We start from the raw sequence: 25,913 nt of genomic DNA, 5'->3' as shown, positions 1-25,913 counted from the left end.
ATACAAAGGCAATATATGTTCATTCTGGCTATGCATTTTCAGTAAAATTGTGGATACTGCGTTTGGTACAGTCTATTAACACTAGAACAGGTTGAATTGTCTTAGTGGGAAATGTCATTGTCTCATTCCCGCTCCATTTTTCCCATTCTGTCTCTATCTAATAAAGACAAAATGCCCCAAAAAGAACCAAAATGCATTATGTCTTTTATGGCCCTCTATTGAATCTTCTTTATTACAGCTTATCAACGGGAAAGATCCAAATTAATTTTATACTGTCTTGCTAATAACCAAGACTTGCTGCCAGCGAAGTGCTATTTCATCTTTAAAAGTCATCACGCAGAAGCGGTAAGGCAAAAAGTATGGGATGAGAGAGGTCTATCGTAACAAACCATTTATCAAAAACAATATAACAAAATGCAATATCGGCTGATCAATTAAAAATGAATGGGGTTGGAATTCCAAAACGGATAAAATCAAAAGTCAAAATGGATTTTAAGACTAAGGAAAGGGCCTGATGCTTGATTTTGACTCATTTCAACGTCATAATAACATTTTTTTTAGATAAAATAACGCAATTTTCAACATTAACTCATTTACTCAAGAAAAGTCATTCGTCCTATTTTTCGTTTGCTGTTTTTGCAGGATCGATACGTATTAAATGAGTTAGCAAGTCTTGTTTTTTACATCAACAATACGTGCAATGCTAAAATAAAAAAGAAAAAATTGCAAATGGATACTTTGAAACTAATACAGAGTGGAAAGTGTTAAAAGCAAAAACGTGCTAAGGAGGATTTCGAAACTGAGGTGGCTGCTCTGCGTTTAGGTGGTCTTGACCTCTCTAGTAAAAACATTAGCTTAAGCTGCTAAAACCGCTGATGTGGGGTTGTAAAAGGTGACAGAGTTTACCTTCAAAGCCGATCGCCATCACCCCCACTTCAATAAAAGGATCAGGTGGCGCTGCCCTTCGTAAACCCGTATTTAAAGAATGCGCTCTCTAATGAATAAGAAACCCGCAACGGTCTAAACTGCAGACATGAAAGCTGTCATAAACACACAGGTATTTTTGTGGGTTTTTCGCTGTAGCGGCTTAAGCGCTAAACAGCCGCGCGACAGAAATGAAGCTTTCTGGGGTTTTAAAGGGTGACGTTTAATTAGGTGTTTAATTAGTAAGTGCCAATGGACGGAAGCAATGAGTCTCTTTCAAAGTTAGAATGGGGGAAAGCTTAAAACTACTGGTCCAAAACATGATAATTTCTCATTAGCGCTACAGGGCAACAAGCGTTTTATTTGGGAACAAAAAGATGTGTTGGCAGCCTGTTCTCACCGTGTTATCCTCTACTATTTGAGCTTATCCGTCTGCAAGGTCACAACACCGCCTTACACTCGGCACCGGCCTCGTGATGGCAACGGAACAAAATGCTAGGAGATGTGGAAAATGGTTGTTTTCTAAAGCAGGGTTGCAGTCCAATTTTTGAAAAAAGAAGACAACAAAACATGGGGAAATAGACTGGTTTCCATCAAGGTATTTTGATAAGAAAGACAGGAGAGAAACACGGTGGAAACGGGTTTAAACGTAGTCATCTGAGCAATGTTTTCTTGGTTTTTCTGATCGGTACATTAGCTAAATACACTGTAACTTTTATTATAAAGAAAACAAATGAATCAGAACCTTACACTGCACTTGCAAACATCTAAATAGATCTGAAACTAGGGTTGTTCTAAAATATCAATACTGAAAACTAGTATTGACGCTAGCCTCCTGGGAACACATTTTGGGTTGTCTAGGCCACAATACATTTTTTTTCTGCTGTCCACATATGAGGTAAATATACTGCCACTTAGTGATGACAGAAAAGTATAACACATTATACTTTAGATTCAAGATGGACTTTGTTAAAGGCATATGTGTCAGCAGCTCTTCAAATGAGCCACATTGGTCCAAGAGACACAATTGTTGTTTCTCATTTTGTTTTAAACTCAGGAAGAACAAAATGCTGTGTTCAGGCACTTAATAGTTTCTGCAAATTATTATTCAAATGTGATTTTATTTTGTCCTATCAAAATGATTAAAACGTAGAATGAATGTCCTTATATGTGAACTTTTTTTTATTACATTCTACATTCTAAATTACATTCTATTGCCTTAAAAAAAGTTATTTGTTATTATTATCTACAAGCTTTTGAGTATCGAGCCTTTTCTTTTCAAACGACCCTGAAATTTTAGCATTTAAAAACATGCAAAAACATTAATTCACAGATTTAATTTTGAATCTTCCCTCGCTTTTGATTAATTACTTCAAAACATACCACCACACACGTTGACTGAAACCCAGGTTATACAGCCATATGTACGCAGTATATGTAAATTCGCATACACAAGATACGGTTTGCTTTAATCATGTTATGGAATATTAATAAAACTGCATTGAATTATTGCCAGTGTGTAGGAGAGAGGAGGCGTTGAACCCGCAGCTCACTACTGCTCCCAGCAACACCTGCCAAGGCACAGATAAAGAAGACCTCAAAGCAACTCACAACAACCTCCTCCCAGTGTTCCAGCTACAAAGCCTGTGTCTATTAACAGGGAATATGCAGATATGGAGCTAACCTTGAGTCCTCCAATCTCACTATAACCATTGAGATTAATAGTCACCAAAATGTACCTTGACTTGGCTATAATTCAATCCAAAGGGCATGACAGATTTATACAGGTAATGAAAAACATGAAATACTGGGGGCCCTTTAAATGCTTCCATCAGGGGTTGCATTAATCATACCATTTTGAACACGGAACGCCTGATTTGATCTGGTGCGTATGATTTATCACAGGCAAAGCGGTTTAAAATCTGCTTCCTTTTGCAAGTCGTTTATTAAAATAGAAGATATGAAACGCAAATCAATCACAAACAACTTAAGATAATGCATTTAACTTTTAATTCTGGGCTTGAGAAAACAATTTGGCTTTTTGAAATTTTGGTGGTGAAACCGGTTGTTTACCTGAATGCTCACCGTCAGCTGTACCTGGACTAGTTAGTTAACAAATAAAAGGTTTAAATATTTGTATTACACGACAAGTACCGTATTTTCCCGAGTATAAGTTGCACTGGAGTATAAGTCGCTCCAGCCAAAAAATGCATAAGAATGAAGAAAAAACATACATTTCACATATAAATGGCATCTGAGTATAAGTCGCACTGGAATATCTGCCGCACCAGTCAAAAAAAAGGCATAATAATGAAGAAAAAACACATATTTCACATATAAATCACATCTGCGCATAAGTCACACCAGCCAAAATAGCCCAGAAAATACAGCAATCTATAATTTTAATGTCCAACTAACTTTCAATTGCTTAGTTGATAAATCATTTTAAAATTTGATTGGGATTATAAGGGATTTGGACATGGACAACAGGAAGAAGGAAAGGGCGTAGCGTGAGTTAGTTAGCTGGAATTCTGGGCTTTTTTTCACACAAATATACGCAATTTGCTTTTCTTGTCTTGTCTGTGCAAATTCATGGCATGTTCAAAGAGATTTTTTAGAAAGTTTTGAGATCTTGTGCTAGCGCTACGCCTTCTTTTATTTAACTAATTAATGCACAGGGCAAGTCTTAAGCTGACCCGAGAATTCCTTGAGTTGAGATCAGCCAAACCTGATCATTATAAGTGTAACTAAATATGAATTATAACAGTAATTATCTCTATCTCTTGAGTGACATATTGAATCGCTGCCATTTCTGCTTCCTCAGACCTCTTCCATTTGAAATCTGCTTCCTTTCTCGAGCCGGCACCACTGAGTCATTCGTTCAAAAAAACTAGACGTGAGGAGAAACAAATAATAAACAACATCACTCAGAAAACCCTGACATCTTGTTGCATAAATGGCGTCTTGTCAGTGCCAGATTGCGGCTTTGGAAAACAACATACAGCTCGAATCTGAGGAGCGGTTTGTCTTTCTACTACAGAGGGAGACAGCCAGCAGGAAAAAGGGATCAAAAAAGAGTGTTTGAAGCCGGTGAGGGCCCTACGTGCACACTGGCAACTGTTTCACAAGCACATCCTGCAGGTAAGAGTTGTGGGTGTGCTCCAGTCTTGTCCATACATGAAAGAAAAACAGGTACTCGCATTCCAGAGTCTTAGCGCAAGAGCTCGGACAAGATGTTATGACAGGTTAGGAACACAGGAGGGGATTTGAAAAAGAGCGGAGAGCAGGGAGTGGTGTTAATTTGACTAAATGAGAAGCTGACAAGACAATATGAAAGGAAATGAAAAGGCTGGGTCTGGAACACGCACGGGTGGCAGCGGGAATAAAGGCGAGATGGAGAGGGCACTTTTAGGAGAGGAGGAGAGTGACACGACCAAATAAAGAGCAGAGTAATGAGTGAGAGAGCACCGGGACAATCGGGAGAGACGGGCTCATTCAGCGATAACCAAAGATCTTCATTTAGCACCCTGTCTGAAGCCAACGTAAGCGAAGTCAGGCAGGTCGGAGAACGGAGGAGACATTTTTGATATGACTTCCTTCCATTCAAGAATCAAACGCTAATGGCGAGATTTAAGCCGTTTAGCGCTAGTAGTAATGTCTGCGTGAACCTTCAGTCGTCCAGGTCAGATCCACAGCGAAAGACGAAGTTTAAATGTGTCAGCTGGACAAATCGTTGGAAGAGTGAAGACGTTTCAGTTCATTCAGATCAACGATTTGTCCGGTTGACAGATTTAAACTTCGTCTTTTTTACGCTAGTAGTAATTTATAAAGCAAGATCAGGCAATACTTGATCACTACTATTTGAGATGTTTACGTGCTTTTACAACAAACGCTGGATTGTAGATGTTCCACAGTACGTCACCGAACTTGTCTACACCCAAAATAGATGTATGTAACGCCAGAAGGTCACGTTAGATATCAGATCTCCTCACAGTAAGAATGCGTGTGCTTTTTTAGTTTGTTTTTGAATCTTTAATCGAATAAAAGCAAGATAAACAGATTATGACCATACTGGGGAACATTCCAACCATTGCAATAACATCTCTAGGGAGACTTGCAGTTGGCGAAGTCTCATACAACAAAGTACTACAAATTTAAGATCCAATGTTGATAGCGCTATTACATTAAACTGGTGTCGTGTGATTTCAAAACGAGATGTACAATTTGGACATCGTTTGGACATTTTACTGTATGCGTCGTGCGAAAGTGGACTTATAAAACACGGAGGAGTTTCAGGTTATTTTTAAAGTGATCCATACATTTTAAGGAGATCCGATCAGGTTATTCGTCCGCGCAGTGTTTATTCAAATTCTCACACTTGCCAACAGTTCTCACTTCAAACATAGAACATTTTAGTAGCTTCTTCAGCAAAGGTCGTATTTTATTGCCTGATCATTGCATTTGCGCCACTTCCAGGATATGATATAATTTGTCCCAGTTTCTATTACTTTTGGCTCGGTATTTTAAGCTATTCCGCAGTCGGATGGTAAATCATATTCCCTTCACTATAAATGGATAAGAAAAGCTGGTGGGAATTACACTGGCAGAAAGTCACCGCTGACATCACTGCTGGGGTAATGTAGTGACCCATATACAGCGATGGGCTATCAACAAAGTTGTTTTGGCATATGGACATGTGGCACAACATCAGTTATGGGTCAAATGGAGGAGTTCAAGACAGGACAGAGGTGACAGAAATATTATCAGTCAAGTCTGAAATGGTACTGAATGTGTCAGCGGTCCTATGGGTGTATTTACATAATTATCACAAATATCGGTTGAATTTGACTTTCAATTTTGATTATTCATTATATTTTTTATCATTTATATGTGGGAAAAGTAAAAAAAAGAACAAAAACAGCCAAGTTATATTATTTTGTAGACAGGATTAGTTAGAAACGTGCATTTTTTTCTATCGATTTTAAAGAAAAACAAACGCATAATGGCTAACTAATGACATAATGTGGTTCGCTTTACTTGTACAAACTTCCTACTGCAGTTAATTAGTAATACGTCTTCAAAAATCCCTATAGTGCCCAGTAACCACATACCGTCACGATGTAAGTAAGTGTAAGTTAATGGGTCAGCAGATTTGCAGCTATAGCAAATCTCTTGTGTTACTGTGCATTAAGCCCCGATGGGACATGTTTGTTTACCGCGTGACCCCAACCACCCCCAGCCTCTTCGTTTTTGTCATGAGGTTGTTATTATTTTGAAGCTCCATGGGTAATGAATGAATCAGCCCGACCGGTGCAGAGCCAGCAACAACAGCACCGTAAGCAGTCGCAGCAGCAGCTACGGAGCCAGTGGTCAGACCTTGGGACAGAATCTGACCTACTTCATCAGCAACGACGTGACCGATCCAACGACAACGAAGGGGGCGGGGCGTAAACCGGGGGTTCTCCTCCGACCGCCGACCAATCCCCCGGCTCCATCTGTCTGCGCCCGTCCCGCCCTCCCTCTTTCTCCTCCTCCTTCTCGTCTACTTGCATATTCTCGGGAGAGGCCAGAACAGCAAGCCATGCAGAAACAAATGTTAAGATAAATCACTGTATGAGCTGCTCTCACATGCACTCCCCCGGTGACATTTCCATTTCACTCCTGCAGCCAGCGCATCCTTCTTTTCTCCTGCTCCCCAAAAACATTTCAGCAGCTTTCTTTCCACCATTTTATACAAGGCCATCTGCATGTTACTATCTCTGCGTCCGTTGGTAGTGGCTAGAAGATACTGCTTTTGGAGGGGTCAGCCTAATGTTCTTTTTTTCAGATTTGTGTTTTTTTAGGGTTCAATCGGAATAAAAATAAACAAATACATACATAATAAATCAAGTTAACCATGGATAATTTACGTAAAATGAATTCTATATCAAAAGAGCAGGCCGTGTTGCTCGTGGGGAGAAGTATTCCAAGTTATTCCTCTACCCAATGCATCTTTCTTCTTCTGAAAAATAAATAAATAAATAACCGAAACCCCCCATCCACCATTTTATGCAAAGTGATCCGCATGCAACCATGTCTGCCCCCTTGGCACAGAGCAGACAGCAGTGGCTTTATGGGTCCGCCCCGTGGCGTGCAGGCGAGGGGGAGCGCTTCATGCTAACTTCTCATTTGGATAATGAGCTGTGATCTTGGCAGGATCTTAGCGCCGCTTAGTCCCTCGAATTTTCTACCGATCATTGTAACAGGGATCATAAAGTTTAGAGAGAAAACGGTGAAGACGCTGGCTGCACCGTGCGACCCGGCTAACAACATGTGTACAAATGTAACGATACACGCCATGATGTACACGTGTGGCCTTTGCGTCTATGAATAATGTATGCGTTATAGCGGTGGGATTGAGAGCGACATGGCAATGACAAGCGCAGACAAACAAATTTCACATTGCCAGAGGAGCCTTCGCAACGCTGACATCATCAGGTTACTCGTCTCTGTCAGGAAAGAAAAAGATACAAATGTCGTATACAGATGTCAGTAACACAGGCTGATGGTTGTTTTATTCAGCGAGGCCATTACTAAAGGTCTGTGAATCTCTCTCTTATGCTCTGAGTGACGATGTGTCTGGGTCCGACTGGCAATCACCGTGTTTTTCAAAATGATGATGGTGTATTGTGGGTTTTCTTGTGTCGGCAGAGAGCGGCTTTTTGACATTTTCTCACACATATTTTAAACTTCTTTTCAATGTGTTCTTTGGTAACGCTTTTATTCAAATGTAAATGCCTGTGGCCATACGTCGTTAAAAAACAAAACAAAAAACATGAACGCATTATAGTTCATGTTAAACTGGAAACGTCACGGCAAATGGGGAAATCGGTTCCCACAATCTGAAGATTAACACGGTTGATTTGATTATTTAGTTTAATTTGTTTTTGTGACTGAATTTGTTAGTCCGATACAATCTTTTGGCGTATGTAGCGTATTATTATAAACATGTCATCGCTACAAATAGCTAGCCACAACTGTTAGTGTACCTCGCCTAAGGCACAAAGGTACTGGCATAAGCTCTTGTCACCTGCGACGCGTGACAGGAAAAAAATACTTAATGAAATAATAACTCTGGATTTGTCTTGGTACTATAAATACAATCGTTAACACAAGCAGAGAAAAGATGTGAACAGGTGTAGGCCTCTTTCAGCTGCAGTCTATCCTCCACTGGCACCACTGGAAACTGCTGACAGAAGCAGGTGTGTCCACTAGGGCTTCTGCCACTAAATCTCAAGCCCCATCAAATGCGCTCATTACTTGGTGTGGAGCTGTAAAACAACACAGGTGAGCCAGGGACAGAGCGACGATGATACTAAGTGTTGTGATAGTTCCAGCTTTGCCTTCTCCGCGGGACGTTTCATCCATCTCGGTATGACTTCTGTTTCTGTTTCTGAATTTAATTGTTGTTTTGAAGCAGACTGCACTCAAGGTTTGTTATTTAATTTAAGAACACATTACGAGACTTATTATTATCAGAATAAGACTAAAATTGCCAGAAAATTCTCAAACTAGAACGTTGCTTCAGTGATATGCCGCAACACAAATCAATTAGTAATCATAATGAATATAAACGATGATTAAATTGTTATGACGTGTTATGATGAATGGGTGTATATTTATGTAATCAACGAGCTACGCGGCTAATCTCGCAGGTTTCATTTCTATCCGACTACACTGTTTTATTAATTTATCTGGCATTTTCTGACATCCACGGCTGGATCTGGCGAGCACGGAGAAATGTCAACACAGGTCGTCCCCGCTTCCCAAACACTTTTATCGCTGTAATCACTTCATCGAGCTCTCCTCAAGTGTTAAAGCTAGTGCCCAGGATCAAAACAACAACTTTCATAATCCTAACCTTGCCAAAACCTAATAGGATTTATATTATCAAGCCTGGAATTATGCACACAGTTAGTCTACCAAAGATTACAGTGGTGTTGTGTGCTGTTGTGTGAGTCAAGGTTAAAAACTTCAATGTGTGTTTATTGCACTATTCAAAAGGGTAAACAAGGGGAATTTCTGCAACAGAGTCCTCCCCTTTACTTTTAGTCAGTGGTGATAATGCTATAATTGTTGGTTATCTCCACACAAAAGGTCATTCACCAAGTTTTTCTGAATGCTGTGGGAAGAAGCGTGAGGTAGTGACATTGATTTCCTTACAAGAGTGATGGGAAAATACTGATTATCAAAATGAAAGGCCTCTTCAGTTCTCTACAGTGAGGGAGAATTTTGGGGGCTGACCACATCATTTAGGACTCTTCCCGTGGTTTTCTGTGTTTCAATATTTCCACAAACTTCAATCGCTTCCTTTCAAATAACCACAAGCTGAAGTGTAAAATGAAAAAGTTTTTACTGCGTCTTTGTAATTAGCTGATTAATAAGACCTGACAACTTGTCAGTGTACTCTCACGAGGTTTCTGAAGTGGATGTGAATGAAAAGAACCTATTATATGTGGTTCATGTCTGTCGCTATAGATTTAACCACTCCTCTGGTTGTGAGAGCATTGATTAAAACAGGAGAGGTTCATTAGATTGTGACAGTGTAGCTGTGAACACATGTCCTCAGAGGAGCCAGAGCCCATGTGAGCTGCCCACATTCTGTGCCGTCTCAGTGGAGAGCACATCCACAAACTAATTGAAACAAGGTGCTCCATGGCCCCTCTGTCTGCTGAGTTGACACTTATGCAGCTTCTACAAAATGTGTCCATTAAAGTACACTGGCATTTCTCTCTGTCGCTCTATAAGGAGTGTAAGGTTGATACTGTAGTTCAACTTTGCGTGGATGCTAAGTCAAATGTAGAAGTGCTTCACATGGTTGAGTCTCTGCAAAGTCAGATAACATGGTCACCACGACCACCACTGGTTTGCTTCATTATCACATTATGAACAGGTTCTGGGGCCATTGCACTACATTTTACAAACTGAACACATGTTTAACTGGTTTGAGTCACCTGGGTAGTGCTTTGGCCTGAGCAGCACTGTTCTGAGCACAAATGAGCGCTCTTAGCTCTGTGAGCTGTTGAACAAATGTAGTGCTGCAGCTGCTGCTTCCTGCCCCTCTGCGGAGAACACTTATCAGGAGCAGGGAGGCCACTGCTGCAGCCTTGAACCTCTGCCAGCAGTGGGCTCTCTCACCTGACACTTGTGCAGCCGGCCTGATTCAGGCTGGGGACGCACAAAGAGCCTCTTTGAAGTTAATGAAGCATCAGCAATCACCAGCTCCAACGCAGGACATTATGCACAGCCAGGGTCAGAGGAACGTATGGCCTCAAAGAATGAACCGGAAATCTCCTGTCCACCATCAGGTTCACCTCCACCACAAACATATTGTGTTTGTGTCAAACAAAGTGATACCAAAGCCACAGAGTCTTTCCTGCATTTGTATCCAATTCCACATATTCTGTAGATCAGCACATTGCAGAATATACTGTAACAGTCATTATATGATCCATAGCCATATTTATTGCTCGCCTTTACATGGTTAGCATCTTATGGTCTATAGCAACAGCACTACGGTTCGTTAATTTAAGAATGTAATGGCTAAGTAGATATAAGAAATTACTTTTGAGTCTTTAGTACACCATTTGGTAAGGTACCATCATTTCCCAAACAGTCCAACAAAGAAAAAACTTAAACACACAACAATCTGGTTTCCTTGCTTTGTGAGTCGTCTAATATTTCTATCAGCACATACTTAACTGTGCTCGAGTGAGGACCCACTACTTTTCACAGTGCTAATAATGACATCATATCCCACAAAGGCTCTTTGTCCTATAGAGTTACATGGCAAAAGGAGGAAAAACAAGAAGCAGTAAGCTTATGCTATGCATGATAGTGTAAAAGCACAGCTGTTTGGTTCACACAACAGAGCGTTCTCAGAGACACAACATCAGTCAACATGCAAAAGCAATGCAAGTTAGAACACCCCCGCTTCCCAGAAACCAGAAACACCAGGAAGAAAGACCAAGCAAAACTGACAGTATCCCAACTCCACGCAGCTGCTCACTGTGCTCTGATCTCCACAAAATCCATGAAATATGTGAGATCGACTGTACAGGGCCATGGAAATTTGTGCTTTTTTGGCTAGAGACCCAGATTGACCACAGTGTGTGTGTGCCAAATGCTCTGTGGAGGATGAGGGAACTTGATCAGTTTTGTTCAGCATTTTGTTTTCCCAAGAAGTTAAAGGAAGGACAAATCAAAAGAAACAAAGGCTGTCTCAAAATGTGAGCGCGATGGAAGCAAATGATAATCAATACAGTGCCCTCGCCTCAAAGCTACATTTTCATTCATGTTATTTTGAGGAGCTGATCATAAACATGCTCTGTGTTCCTCCTACACTTCTAGATGCTTTACCCTATAGCGTGGGCAGGTTTACAGAGCACAAATACAGAATCTTAAGTCAAGAAACCAACCGCACTTTTCAATACTGAGATTATTATCAAGGACAGAGGTGTACAAATATTGTCTTAACAAAGTTTTTATTTTATTGGATTCTTTTAATCACGTTTTAAAGTCGTATGGCAGAGGGCTACTGTCTTGATATCAGTTATATTAGTCAGATTCAGCTGGAGAACAGGAGCCAGAATAAGCACAGCGGTTTACCTGTGATGTTGACGTCCACGATCCCCGTGCGAGTGCCGATGCCGTTGGTGGCGTCGCACACGTATGTTCCTGCAAGGTCATAGGTCACGGGCCCCCTGAAGAATAGCGTGTTGTTTTTGATTTCCACATTGCTGGGAATGGATCCGTTTAAACTGGAAAGAAGAAGAAGGGGAGAGGAAATTGATGAGACAACCGTGCAAAAGCCACAGTCAAAAACGTATTTATTGATGTTAAAGGTGCACTGTTGTCTTCCGTTTGTCTCCATGGCGACGAGCAGCTAGCATATCCTCCACCGTAAAAGATACAAAGTGCACATTAAATTTGCATATAAGGATAACTAATATGACTTGTGCAATATTACTATTTTTTGGATATAAAACAACTGTTAAATGTTAAAATATTCACGGACACAGAAACCTAAAGATGGAAACAAAATAATATAGGCTTACTTCACTTTTTACTATAGTCAAGGGGCCACAAGAGTTAATCAATGCATGGTTGTTGAGGAGGGGAGGCATAGCTTTACACACCATAAAAACCGACAGTCAGGGAAAAAAAAACTCTCACAGGAACAGAGCACGATCCAAACCAGTAGAAATATACAGTCTCAGGAGCCAAACAAACCCGCGCATATGTGTGTGTGTGGGGGAGCGACAAGATAAATACTAGAAATATCTGACAGGGCTATATTTCAGCCATCATCCATCAAGTCCAAACAAAATTATGAGGACAGGGAATCCCAGCAGGTCCTAACAGGTAAGGACATAACCAAGGCTCGAGCTCCGTTTTCAGAATATGAAACAGATCCGGCGCTAGCTAAAGGGGGTTTGCTACTACTGCTACCTACCCACAACGCACATGACTGAACTCAGAACTCAAGGGAGATGTCAAAAAAGGCAGCTGATCAAGCGCGGATGTTGCGAGGAGAAGAGTAGCGTGTTTCTCAGCCCGAGGTGTTTGTCTTCATGGTTGGGCTCTCTCCTGGTATATTCAAACTGCCTCCTGCCCTTTGATCCGGTCAGCAAACTCAGAGGTCATGGATCAAGCGCACACAAAACCTCTATTCTATTATCTGGACAGCTTTTATGGTGCCTGTGGGCCAAGGGGAGCGTCAAATTTCACGTCAATTAGCTGTTTCCTCTGGCTTTTTCACCCCTCCAAGAAGATTCCATGGCTGATTTTGGTGCGTCTACAGCAAAAGGTGCCCAAACTTTTTTGTAATCGAGGGCCACATCTCAAAATATATTCAAAGCAGAGAGCTACAGAGCGGTGATCAGTGCAGTATGGTGCTTTATATACAGCTCATTTTAGGTCTTTATCACAATGCAAAGTGATGTTTTGAGGTTATAGTGGTAGAAATAGTTTAATTTGCTGCTTATGATCAATTGGGCCGGTTCAGCAAGAGGCGTGAGGGCCAATAAAAACTGGTCTGAGGGCCGCATTTAGCCCCTGGGCCATAGTTTGGACACTCCTGATCTACAGTTTGTTGGAAAGATACGAGAAATTACTAATTTGTACAGACATGATGTAAATAGATTTGAAAAAAGGTCATAGTTTTAATTTTCTGTTTATGTTCAAGGGACAATTTGTTCAAGATGGCATTTTTGTGACACTTATATCATAATTACAGGCAACACTTTATTTTGGGGTTAAGAGCTTGACCCTAAAAGCCATTAACCAAATATATTTCGATGGATAGTGTGTAAACCCACTCCTTTTGTCTTCATGCAAAAGAATAACGATTTGGTTGATGAGAGGAAATTGCACGCTGAATTGTATAATAACAAAGCTATTAAGATTAAACACAGCCTTGTTGTGACACTGCATTAGAAAGCTAAACTTTAATGGCAGTGTTTAAATTAGGGTTTTATTTCACACAAGTATAGTATAGATCTCAAAGTAGGGGGGATTTTTAAAAATGCAACACTGAATAATTTGTTTTTTCATAGCTCTCTTGTTCTAAAATAGCATATAGTGCCGTGATAGTTCAAAGATACGAGTTAGAGCTGCAGTTTCAGTGTTTATTGTTTGTTGCAGTGGAGCTGAAAACAAGCCTTGGCGCTGTAAGTCACACTTCAGTAATCCGTTCCCTGGCCTATATCAAATGCTGCGCTCCGTAAAGCCCAATTGAATCCTATAGAAATGAAAGGTTGGCAGAGCGTTTTCGCACCCGTCCTATGGCGCCTATGATGTCCCTATTTGTACAAAAAGACACAAAATACCAGCACGCTCTGATGAGGAAACGCTAAGATCTATTCATGGACATGGAAATTAAGGCGTGGTGTTACGGGAAACAAAGAATCATCGTTTTTTTCCACCATCGATGTTGCGTTTCGATTCGATCTTCCATCTTGTCGCAAACATCGAAAGGTGGATTTCCGGGATAAAGAGCAGCGTGTTCACAGGACCAATAATTTTGCAGAAATCCACAAAGTTTAAAATGAGTTCGTACAAGATATTAAGCGTAAAAGCGAGCACAGATCGCCGCTAGTGCCAAAAAAAACTGTTGCGCTCTACCGCTATCGACAGAAACACACGGGATGTCCTTGCGCTAAATGAGGTCTTAAGTTTCACTCGTAAATGGTGAGGAAATAGCTGTTCACTTTCCGTAACTTGGATTATAATGATAAAAAGCACAAGAGAAGAGAAAGAGAAGGTGAGGAGCTGAGAGAGGGAGGGGGAGCGGGGGCAGACGGCAGCACACACACAGAGATAGAAGGAAGAAGATACTGGACTTTTAGTTGTATTGTGCAGATTTAAGTCATAACTTGTTAAACATGAGGACACGTGAGGAGACGAAAAGACTGTGGAGCTTTTACTGCCACACGGTTTTTGCTCTAGACCTTTAAAATGCGTTTTCCTTATCATCGAGATCAACCAAAGACAATATTTCAATTTTTGCCATAGCTCTAATGCAAATACCTATATATGCAAATCCAGACAATGTTGTTCAGGGACTGGCCATGAGGATGCGATGAAACAATTTGGCAAACAAATTACAAAGTCAAAATGTCAAACCGAGAGAAGAATGCGAGCCAGTGTAACGAGGGGACGCCACAGCAGCCGCTAACTGATGAGAAATAAATTATTAACCTCCCTGACCTGTCTAAGGGGCACACTGTACTTTTCACTTGATAAATTAACAAGAAAAATAATCTAATTGTCAGATCAGCACCAAAAAAAGGTTACAAATAAGACATTATTATTAACCAATGCATCTGAAATAACAACTGATAATGCCAGAAAGGTGACCTGTGACAGTGTGTTAATTAAAAGTGCAGCTTCAATTAGGTTTCCCCGGTTGTATGCTGAGGTCAGAGAAGAAAAATCTGTTAAAAATGAGAAACTGGCTTAAAATGAACATTACTAGCAATACATGGAGTCTGTCAATTTGATCTTATTGACAGCACTTCCCTCGAGGCCTATTAAAAACATGCATTACGATTGATTTTTAGTTCTAATTCTCTGGTTCACATCTGACTCCAGGTCGATTACAACCTACATTTGTAAGAATAAATTAGTATTTGGGTTCATAAAAGTAATTCTAAACACATTAAGATGATAAAATGTATGCATAAATAACTAGAATGACCAACTATTAATTATAAACTAAAGTAAAACGGAGACTGAAAAGAAATCATCAGCGAGAAAACATGTAGCTATTGTTTATCTTAGGATTCCAGCTTTTTCCTGGACGAGGTTGAGAAAGTAGGTCTACAAAATTATCTGGATGAAAACTGGACCTTGACAAGCACTCATTTTTACCGTTTAACATTGTTTCAAAGAGCAACACGTTAAAATGTGTCGACAGCTAATCAGTATGCACGCATTGTGAAATATCAAGTGGTTTTCAAATCCCTGTAATGTGATTTGTAGGTCCCAGAACAAACATTACAGTTCAAATGAGTGTGTTTTCTCTGTGTTTGAACTGGGGCACTGCGCTCTCCCTATAGACCTATCTGTAGTATTTGTCTAACCATTGTCCTTTTAGTTTTTGGCTGGTGCTCCGGGTGTGTGCGCGAGAGCCGGGTGTGTGTGCCTGTGTGTGTTTTAGCGTGACGTAATGCAGCCGGCCCGGTCTGGATGGCTCCGTCACAGCCTTGTGCTGACCTCCACAGTGCAGCCCAGGGGAACCTTCACAACACATTTGGCTTCTCATTTTCAGTGCAGCAATCGCCGTCCCCTCCGATCTGTCAGCGCGGCGCTCTAGTCCTTCTATATCACGTCTCTACTACCCCACCCCCTCTTTCCCTTTCTTATCTCTAATCTCCCTAAATCTACAAAAACACACACAAATATTCACTATCTTTTCCCTTTTGGTTCCTTGTAAATCAATGCTTTATGTCCTGGAAGCTATAAAAAAAGGAAAAAAAGAAATCTAATGCCTCATTAAAACCCAACATTGGTCTGTAGAATGGATACAACCAGGGCACAATGGTCTATTAATCTGCCCCACTCCACTGACCACTTTTTTCCAATCTGCACTTTGCAATCATGGGTTATATTCAGTACTTTACCGTCTTTAACATTCAGCTTTAGCCAATGACATGGACCCTTAGAATAATGTTATGACTTCCTTCTAATGTGGCATTGTAGAAAAGATCAAAAAGTTGGGCTCATGTGATCGTATTACCTCTAACACCCTAACACTGTTTCAATCTGCAGATCTCTAAACTGAATGCTGCTCTTTTCGTTGCGTTTATCCCTCTAATTTAAAGAATCTACAAAAACAAAACTAACCTTTGCAGTATTTCTCACATAAAATCTTTATTTATTAAAGCGCTCTCCAAAATCACTGTCAAAATGCCACTTAAATCCCTCTCTATATGATGCCTTTCCTTTGCTAGTACTTGTATCATTACCTCATTCCTGCATGGCCAGTTTGTTTTTCTGTTAAACCAAACACCAACCAAACATAGCTGAGGTTATTTAGTGATTGCACGGTCATTGAAAACACATTTGTATACCCTTCTGAATAACACGATGATGTCAGGGCACAGGTATGCTGCTCAAACTTTACAAATACAGTACTCCACTCCTCTGATGTGTCAGGGACAAAACCGCTGCCTTCACTGCTCTCCGGAAAACACAACCTCACTAACAATGGTGCTTTTATAGTCGGCTATACCTGCATACCTGAACTCAGACTTCAAAGCGAGAGCCCAAAGCAAAAGATTTCTGTTTGCATTTATCACACAGTATCTAGAAAGATAGTGGTGTGTGCTGTTGCTGCGAGGGAACTATTGTGCCAAGCCCCTGGACCTTACCTTATCTCCATTATATGTTTTATACACAAACAAATGCTAGTAAATGGAGACAGACTCTGGAGTGGGCGAAAAACAAGATTTTGGATACTGAATACAAACTGTGAAGCATAAAATAAGACTTTGGTTTACCTTGACAGTGCTATAAAAATCTCCCCATGTGCTCTAATATGAGTGAGGCAGTGAAAGCCTCAGGGGTTATGGGGCTTAATGCGACTTACAGCTTCCACTGGTAGACGGTGACAGGAGGGTTGGCGTCGGCTCTGCAGGTCAGCTGTACGTTCTGGCGGTTCAGGTACCAGTTTCCATCAAAGCCCTCGATCTTCACCTCAGGCTCATCTGGCAACAAGACAGGCTCAAGTCAGACCAGCGAAGTATTACATCTACTGTACAGGTGGTATCAGCACAGTACTGCATGTTATTTTGGAATTGGGGCTGTGCAAGTTTTTTTGTGCTAAATGGCTCTGAGTTTTGTTTATGTCAAGTACAATGAAATCCATTTTTATTTATTTATTCTTTCATTTAAAATCAATCATCCAGCCCAATCCTACTTGGAATGTTATGAGATGTACTTTTGGGTTTTAAATACAACATTTGCTAACTAAACTAACACAGTATAATGAGCACATAATCCACATCATGGTTTGATTATTGATTATTGAAAAAAATAGGTTTCCTTATGCTTCTCTTTGCAAGCTTGAAGAAAAACTTAAGTAATAGTAAAATGTACGTAGACACTGGGGATAAGATGGGTTAAGTGTCTTGCCCAACAACAGAATTCAGCTAATGCATGTTTTAATAATATTCAAGATGTTTTTTCTCTTATAACAGGGTCAAACACATTTTCACCGAGGGCCACATCAGCAAAATGGCTGCTGTCAAAGGGCCAAATGTAAAATAAATGTAACTACTTTTTAAAATTGTTAATTGGTCATGGTACCTTTTAATTTACCCAGTCGAGGGCCACATAAAGTGATGTGGAGGGCCACATTTAGCCCGCGGGCCTTGAGTTTGACACGTGTTTTGTCTTATGGCTGTAGTTTTTTGTATCTTCCCGCACATACTAATGCAGTCATTCCTTTTGTGAGCACTTCCCTGCACTTACATTGCACATTGAGCACCACACTGTCCGTGATCTTCTCGCTGCGGTACGTCACGATGCAGGTGAGTTTCTGCTTATGCGTCTCTCTACTCGGGATCACCATGTAGTTGCTCCTCACAGTCACCGTCCCGTTCTGGTTTCGCGTCTCCTGGAACGTGGCCTCCCCCTTCAACCGCGTGTCCCATCTGATGATACTCGGGGGCTTGCCGTTGGCCGATACGCAGGTGGCTACTGTCGTCTTGCGCTTCTGTGCCCTGGCGACGATGGTGGGCGATGTGAGGGTCATGCGGGTCGAAGGTCGAGCTGCGTAGAAAAACAGATAGTGAGAAACTGTAATACATTTTTTTCTTGACATTTCTATTTCTGAACACCTGCATACTGTCTGTGGTTTGATCAAAACACTAAATGAAACAAAAGAGGCCTTGGATAAAAAAGATCCTCATTTCAGATTTTGCCTCTCTGCCTTCATCCTCAAAGCAAAAGCAGTTGTCAAAGCTCTCCAAAATGTAGCACGCACTTGCCTACCCAAATGCACACTCATCCAATTTGAATCCTTTTGTGGCATGCCAATTAGCAATCTACTTTTTAATACTTCAAACGAATGGGCTTGAGCTTAAGCAAGTGAAAGAGACAGGCTATGAAGAAGGCTTTTGAGATCTGCACGAGCTGAGATGCAGAGCGACATGGCAGCCTCTGAGTCACAATAACATTAAAGAGTGAAACTAGGGGGCTGTCTTTTGGTGGGGCCTAATAGAAAAAGCACTTGATTCCTAATTAGCTCTTTAATAAACAATTGGGTGCAACATTTTCAAAGCTGCATCTTTTCAAGAGAAACTGTATGTAAGACACTAGTGCTTTTCTTCACTAGATACGATTATTGAGAACAAATTGCACATTCTGAAGAGGCCTCATCGATTTCTGTCTCACCTGCCATTTTTATTGACTCCTCACTGACGAAACTTCCTCGTTTTTATAAAAAGCTATATACACTAATATGAGATTAGTGTTGAATATCGCTTTACCTCAGTGACCAGAGCATGAACTTAAGTCAAATTACTCATTAATTAAGTCCAAATTACACCAAATTACTTCAAATTTGACTCCTCAGCTGGGTAAAGCATTCACATGAACGTTTCCTGAATAATCCAAAACATAATCCATAAAAGCAGAAATAAGATGTTACAATACAGATTAAGGAGAAAAAAAACAACACTAAAATGGAAGTCACAAATGAAACGAGCAAAGGCCAGGGTCTGTCGTCAAGGGAAATACATTTGCTGATCACATGGCTTATAGTGTAGGGCTTGAGGGCAGTTGTAAAAAATGCACGTGAACAAGGAAGTTAAAATAATTGAATCTTCATGTGCACAGGGGCCGCGACATAGACTACAGCAACATGCATCAAAATGAATTAAATTATCTGTATTAGCTATTAGGGTTGGCAGTATTAAGAAACTTTAAGACGGACTTGCATATTCCTTACAAAAAGACTGAATTTCGTCACATACAGCCCAAATGCAGCTACTGGAGCAAGATTTAGGACAACAGGGAGTATCTTGTTGTCTATATGACACAGAGCAGTGAATTCTTTGTGACATTATTACCACGTTAGGAGAGAATTTGGTCTTGATGAGACTCTGGTCTACATTTAACAACAACAGAGATTCAAAGGTAGTAATCTGGACAAGAGGTTTTGGCCCCCGTCCAAGAGCCTTTCTAAATTTTGCATGAAACTGATCAGGTATCTAAGCTTAAACCCTCGCCCAGATGAATACCTTTAAAACCTCTGTTACTATGCATCCCTCCTGTATGAATGACGGATTACACTGACATATAACAACAACTAACACAAATCCCAGGATCGCAGTAGTCGTAGTTAAACTGTAAATCGCATTCTCCTTACCAAAGACGGTGAGGTTGACCGTGTTCTCCCGGTTCCCCGCAGGAAACGTAGTGTACTCGCAGATGTACGCAGCTTCGTCTGACAGCTGCAGGTTAGAGAAGACGATCGTGGTGTCTTCCAGCGAGGGGGTCCGATGGCGCACTGCAGCCTGTTTGAAACTCACACGCTCCTTGTACGGGGGCAGCACGGACACTCCCAGAGCCGGGTTAGCTATGGCCACGTTGTGCTTGGTACCGTTAACGACCTTCTGCCAGGTGACTTGGGAGATCTTGACCGGCGGGTTACTGTTAACGAAAATGCAGCGTAGTTCCACCTGGGAGCCCACGAAGCCCGACTTACTGGGGTCCATCTGTACCATCTGTCCGTAGCCAGCTAGAAGAAAAACACAGAAAAAGGTAGGAATAAATTATAAGAAACTGGAGTGTGCGATGTGTTCAAAAAGTTTCAAAGAGCCATTTGAAAAGAATCTACTGAAAGTCAATTTGGCCCCCGAGTACATTAAACAGGCAGTCAACCTTATGGATTATGTGGCAATTTGAAAGGTTATGAAATGGCAAGAACCTGTCTATAAAATATGCATCAAAAACGACAGGTTAAAGATTTATGAAATACTTAAGTAATTCGACCAGCGAGAATAGCTACGGACCCTTTCAAAAATCCTCTTGCATCCCAGTCAATCAATAATTTCTTCCACTACAATACTCAGCAGTAAACAATGAACGCACGGGGCAGTTGTTATTAACACGGAGAGCGCGTCTACAACCTCTCCTTTGTCTACCTGCTCTACTTCTAATAAGATGGGAGGGACGAGCAACACATCCAATGCATCGCTAATGAACCGACGTACAAGGCCGTCGTCAGCGCAGCCTCCTCCGCCTCCGACCAAGCAACAGGCTGACCACCCCATAGTCATTTTAATTACTTTTTACTCTCAAATACCTCGATGAATGCCTGGAGCTTATGCTAAAGACACAATGTGGAGCCCCATGCAAGCATTCATAAACAGTGAGAACACACATTAGTGCTACAGCAATTAAGCCTTTCTACTATCTGAGGCGGTGAGGAGGGTGAAAAAGGTTAATTAGAGAGGGCAGACCTTCCGTGCTTTTCATAAGGTCTATTAGTTAATGCACTACACTTGGACAAATCTTGGGTTGGATGTTGATTTCACAAAGGCGTACTTCCTGTTTCTGGTTCAGGGCAGCGCTGCATATATTCACACTGGTCTAAAAGCCTATCATTATGCTAATTAGACTTCTGCACTTAGAGATATACAGTATTTCGCAAGCACAATTGATGCTTTATGTGGTCTCTGTAGCAAATGATAGCTGCTTTTAGTACACATATTAGGTTTTTTCTTCGTTCTTGGCACATGTTTCAAGCCAGACGCCCTCACGGGATTATTATTTGTTTGAATCTAATCTTGAAAGTTGCACATATGGTATCGTTGGACCGCACATATGGACCGTTTCGAGGTTTTTCCGTCAAACGTTAATTTTTTATACTTCTATTTCGGTGTTAAATGTTACGATTAGGACAAGTCTGTATCCCTCTCTGACAGCAAGCCTCTGGACACGTATATTAGAATGAAAATGATAAAGTCACAGTTAAATTTAGAGGTGGGTCCTGAAAGTGAGAGTGATTCTTCAAAGGATCCCATTTGTAAGGTGGAATTGTGTCCATACCATTTATGGCCCGAGTTCAATTACGGTCAGAATGTACATTGATTTATTACAGTGCGGTAGATGCGCAGTCCCTTTACGCGTTACATAAAACTGACTAATAGTTCTCGTATACTAATTCTACAAGTATTAATGAAGGAGCGTCTCTGTTTTCTGTTTGGTAACACGTAAAATTGTGCTATAGGTGAGAAAGAACAACGTCAATGTGATTCACAACCCAATAGCAGTCGCACTATATTTAAGCCCATTATTTTCTAACAACACATCTTAAACTATGTGTCAGTGCGTTGCTCGAGGGCACCTGCATCCTGTTGTCTTCACCTTTCTTTGTTACTCTAGGCTCTGATTTATGTTCTCATCCAGGTAAAGTCGGATGATGCCCCATTTCCTAGTGCGACAAACTAGCTGCCTTGTATTTACAGCCGAGCCAAAGCTATAATTATCTCCTATGGATGGGGCAGGGTCTTCAGGAAGACTGGCCGGCAAGTTTCTCTGTTAATCACGCCGGACTCATAAACCCTAGTCATAAACACTACGAAAATATGCCGCAACCTCAAGTGGAGAACCAGCCTTGCAACAAAAAAAAAAACACACAAAGCAGCTCTTAAAAATGGAGTGAGTGCATCAAGTTGATAGATAATAGCCGTGTTTGGGAGATAAAGTTACCGCGGGGGGCTGTAAAATCTACGCTGGTGAACTGCATTTATGAGTACACCCACCGAATACAATATCTGATCGTGTCTATCTCCGCCTTTGCAAAGGAGTGAAAAGAGGACGGTGTGTGTGAAGCCCGTCAATCTTTTCAAAGTGTGGCAGCCGTTCGAAAGCTTTGACTCGAGATAAAAAGGAGGGGGGAAGAAGACAGCACACGCAGCACAATAGTGAACACAGATCAGGCATTACAATATGATCGCTGAAGGATAAGATCATCAAATGAGCAAACTGTGGATGCTAAATTAATCATAGTATTTGCAAAACCATGGATCGTATGGGGTGTTTCTGTGGTCTGTAAGGGGAAAAAAATCAATATACTAATAGATACTAAAACCAGTGTAGGTACTCCTCAATAAAAAGTATCAAAAATCATATAAACGGGGCAGAATTTGTCAGTTTCTGGATAGTTTTATATGGCAATGTTAACCCTTTAAGGACTGAGCACGTTATAGACCAGTATAGCTCACCTAGACTGGACTATTGCATTTTTTCACAGAACTATTTTATTCTATTTTACATATCCATTTGTATTTTTCCTTTGACGCATTGAATAAACTGACTGGGAAAATCCCTGTGGCAACTGCGCTCTGATTGGTCATCTTTAAGCAGATTACCGTAATGACAATAAAATATTTAAAGAGCCCCATGCCTCTGATTTGAGATGCCGTTTGAATTTACATGAAGCACAATTGGTCGCAGAGTTACGGTAATGGAAAGTCCGCAACCGCGCTCTATCGGCGGCAACGATAGCATCCGAAGCTAAAGGGTTAAAGGTCCTACGTTACACAGCCATGTTTAAAATACTGTTACCTCCTCAAAAAACAGACCTGGAGTTGTGTTTTGTTTCATTCACACGTTTGAGTAACCGTTTATTATTAGTCTGTAACATCTCCAAAGCTCAAAATGCTCTGTTCCACCTTGTGATGTCATGAAGTGGTAGTTTTCAAGTTATCAACACCTTATCCAACTTTTACCTCAGTAGAAATTAGCATTTTCAGAGCAGAAATGAGCCAAATTACTTTAGTGCAGGTTTATGGAGTTTAAGTCATTTCCTACATTACCACATGATGACATCACAAGGTGGAACAGAGTGTTTTGTGTCTTAGAGAAGAACTCAATATGCAGGATTTGTGTGTTAAAACTCAAACTCCGGGTATGTGATGAGGAAATAACATAACCGACCAGAAAACAGCGTAATCTAGTTCCTTTCAAAACACTAAACTAAAATCACCCAGTTTTTTGTTTTTTTTATACTTTACAACTACACATAACAGTACATCTACTCAACTCCAAGCCACACCAACACTTCCCCATCTTTTCCACAGCTGCATCTTCGACTCTTGCCCCAAAAAAACACCCCATCAAACTGCCTAACACACAAATACATAAATAAATAAAACAATACGACAAGCTTTTGAAGTTACTGTCCACGTGGCGTCTTCCATTTCCTCCAGAGGGGATCTGCGAGACCCCCTCTGTGGACATTTAAACTTGAGGGATTGGGGAATGACAGATTGATTTACTAATGCAGTTTGACAGGAGCGACTGGCAACCTTGTCATCTGTACCTTGAGAAACACCTGTGTCCGTGCGCACCTCCAGCCAAAGCTTTGCTCCATCTGATCACAGCTTAGATTACCACTTGTGGCAGATATAGCCTGATATTTTTGAAAGAGCAACACAATTTACAGGCTGACAACACCGGTTAAACTTTAATCTGGAGTTGGATGATGCTTGTATCGTGGGTGCTACGTGGAAGAGGGGTGGGGGTGGGGGGAGTGGAGGCGCTCTTGCTTATGTCAGCCAAAGTTCTCATAAAAATGCTTCTTGTGTCTACATGTTAAAACAATTGACTCTTTGTAGCCAGAAGAATTGTGTTTCAAGGTTTCCTGCCAAGAGTTTATCCTCGCTACATTTTTGTATGGAAGAATTAGCATTTTTCATTTTGAACCGCCAAAAAAATCACTTGGATGCATGTAGGGCTGGACAATACGATAGAAAAACTAATCACGTTTCTTTTTCTGATATTGAATGACTTTGATTTCGAGTCTTATTAAAAACAGATAAAAGGTTTTCATTATTAACTTCTTGAATACAACTAATACAAACTTTCAATAATTACCATTTAACACAGAAAAGAGACACATTTCTTCCTCCAAAAGCTGAACTCTGCTCCAAACTTGGCCTGTCATGATAACAAATTTTGAAGTTCGACGAAGTAAATAAACGACAATACTGAACCAAATTTATTCCGCAAACGCAATAATAATCCAAGAGCGAATTTAAACCGCAAAAACTATTCGAAATGTACAATTTTGTCGCAATAAACAGCAGAATGAAACACTTAAGTACTTCGTTTGCATCTGTAATGAGTCATAGACGTGATCGATTTAACCTTTTACGGCTTAAATCTTATCGTAAATCTAAGATAATAACCAAAAAATACTAGTAGTGCAAAGAAACTGTGCACATGATGAATATTGACCCCAAAAATGAAACGTTCCAGCTTTGATATATTGAACAATAAGTCGTTATAGTAATTATCAAGACAGGCCAAACCACAGCTGTAAACCTCACAATCAAACAGCTGAACATCAACGATTAGAATCTCGATCTCAATTACAATACATAAACAGTCCTCGTTATTACTTCAAATTAGTAAACCGCAATTCATTTCAGAGTTAAATTGAAACTATGTATGAATACGAATCAAAAGTGTTCTTATGGGCTCACTCTGAACAGAAAGGATCAAGAGCATTACCCTCCAAATTGCCTAAAAGGCTCCATAGTGGCACGGTGCGTCTGTGAGAAAATGTCCGCCCCCGTCCTCACCATACTCTTACTCATACCGCACCGCGTAAACACTATTGGGCAAATGGAAACCAGAGCAATAGGCATAATTACATAGCCGCAAAGCCTTGGTCCCCGCCAGAGAGGGACTAGGGGCTGGGAGGGGGGGCTTCCACTGGGACCCCTTTCACTCAAGGACTACACGAGCAGGCCTTGGCGCAGCTCAATGCAGAGCCGTAATTACAGACTCCACCACAGAGCAGCGCAGCCACGGAGCGCTGCGACCACAAACATGCCAGATACATTAGCAGAGCAGGGCTAGCGATGTGTGAGTCAGAGAAGGAGAAGACAAAGGAGTAGTGAGGGGAAGAGGGAGGAGCTTCAGGGGACATTTAGGGTAGCTTTTGGAAGATTGGAAACACATGCGATTTGCCAAAACTATGTTGCAACATGTCAAACAAGTTCAAAAGTGACAACTGAAACTGCAGGTATTTGTTTACATTATACTTTTTTTCCCGTTGTAGTCATAAATAGAAGGCGGCTACCATCGAGACTGTGATTAGACTTGCAATTTATGTTTTAATAATAGGATTGTGTTCGAATTTCACATTTTAAACAATGCGCAAGAGAATATTTTGTTGTTTGTGGTGGAAATTATGGCGTTTGAAAGTTGCAGCGTTCACCATTTGCTAATTGCATCCATTCAAATAGCGATTTTGCTTTGATTCGATTCATCTTGCAGCCCTACACGTGTCAATTGTACATAAATAGCGTATATCCCCTTTAAATGAGTAAACTTCAGACAGATGACAGTACTGCTACCCCCCTACTGTTTCATTTAGCAGCAGAAATGGAGCATCTTAACTGAATATAACTATACCCTTGCAA

At 40.8% G+C, this 25,913-nt stretch overlaps 1 protein-coding gene across 1 annotated transcript in view; it reads right to left on the bottom strand.

The window, feature by feature from the left end:
* The window catches only part of nectin1b (nectin cell adhesion molecule 1b), an 86,358-nt gene that overhangs the window by 5,449 nt on the left and 54,996 nt on the right, over positions 1–25,913 (bottom strand). The window contains exons 2-5 of the mRNA XM_033976661.2: positions 19,841–20,212; positions 17,941–18,240; positions 17,057–17,174; positions 11,572–11,723 (exon numbers count right to left, since the gene is read on the bottom strand). Coding sequence (XP_033832552.1) covers positions 11,572–11,723; positions 17,057–17,174; positions 17,941–18,240; positions 19,841–20,212 — 942 coding nt within the window. The remainder of the gene's footprint in view (positions 1–11,571; positions 11,724–17,056; positions 17,175–17,940; positions 18,241–19,840; positions 20,213–25,913) is intronic.

The sequence above is a fragment of the Periophthalmus magnuspinnatus genome, chromosome 13 (genome assembly GCF_009829125.3).
Source record: "Periophthalmus magnuspinnatus isolate fPerMag1 chromosome 13, fPerMag1.2.pri, whole genome shotgun sequence".
Classification (NCBI taxonomy): Eukaryota; Metazoa; Chordata; class Actinopteri; order Gobiiformes; family Gobiidae; genus Periophthalmus; species Periophthalmus magnuspinnatus.
This window is presented reverse-complemented; position numbering and strand designations above follow the sequence as displayed.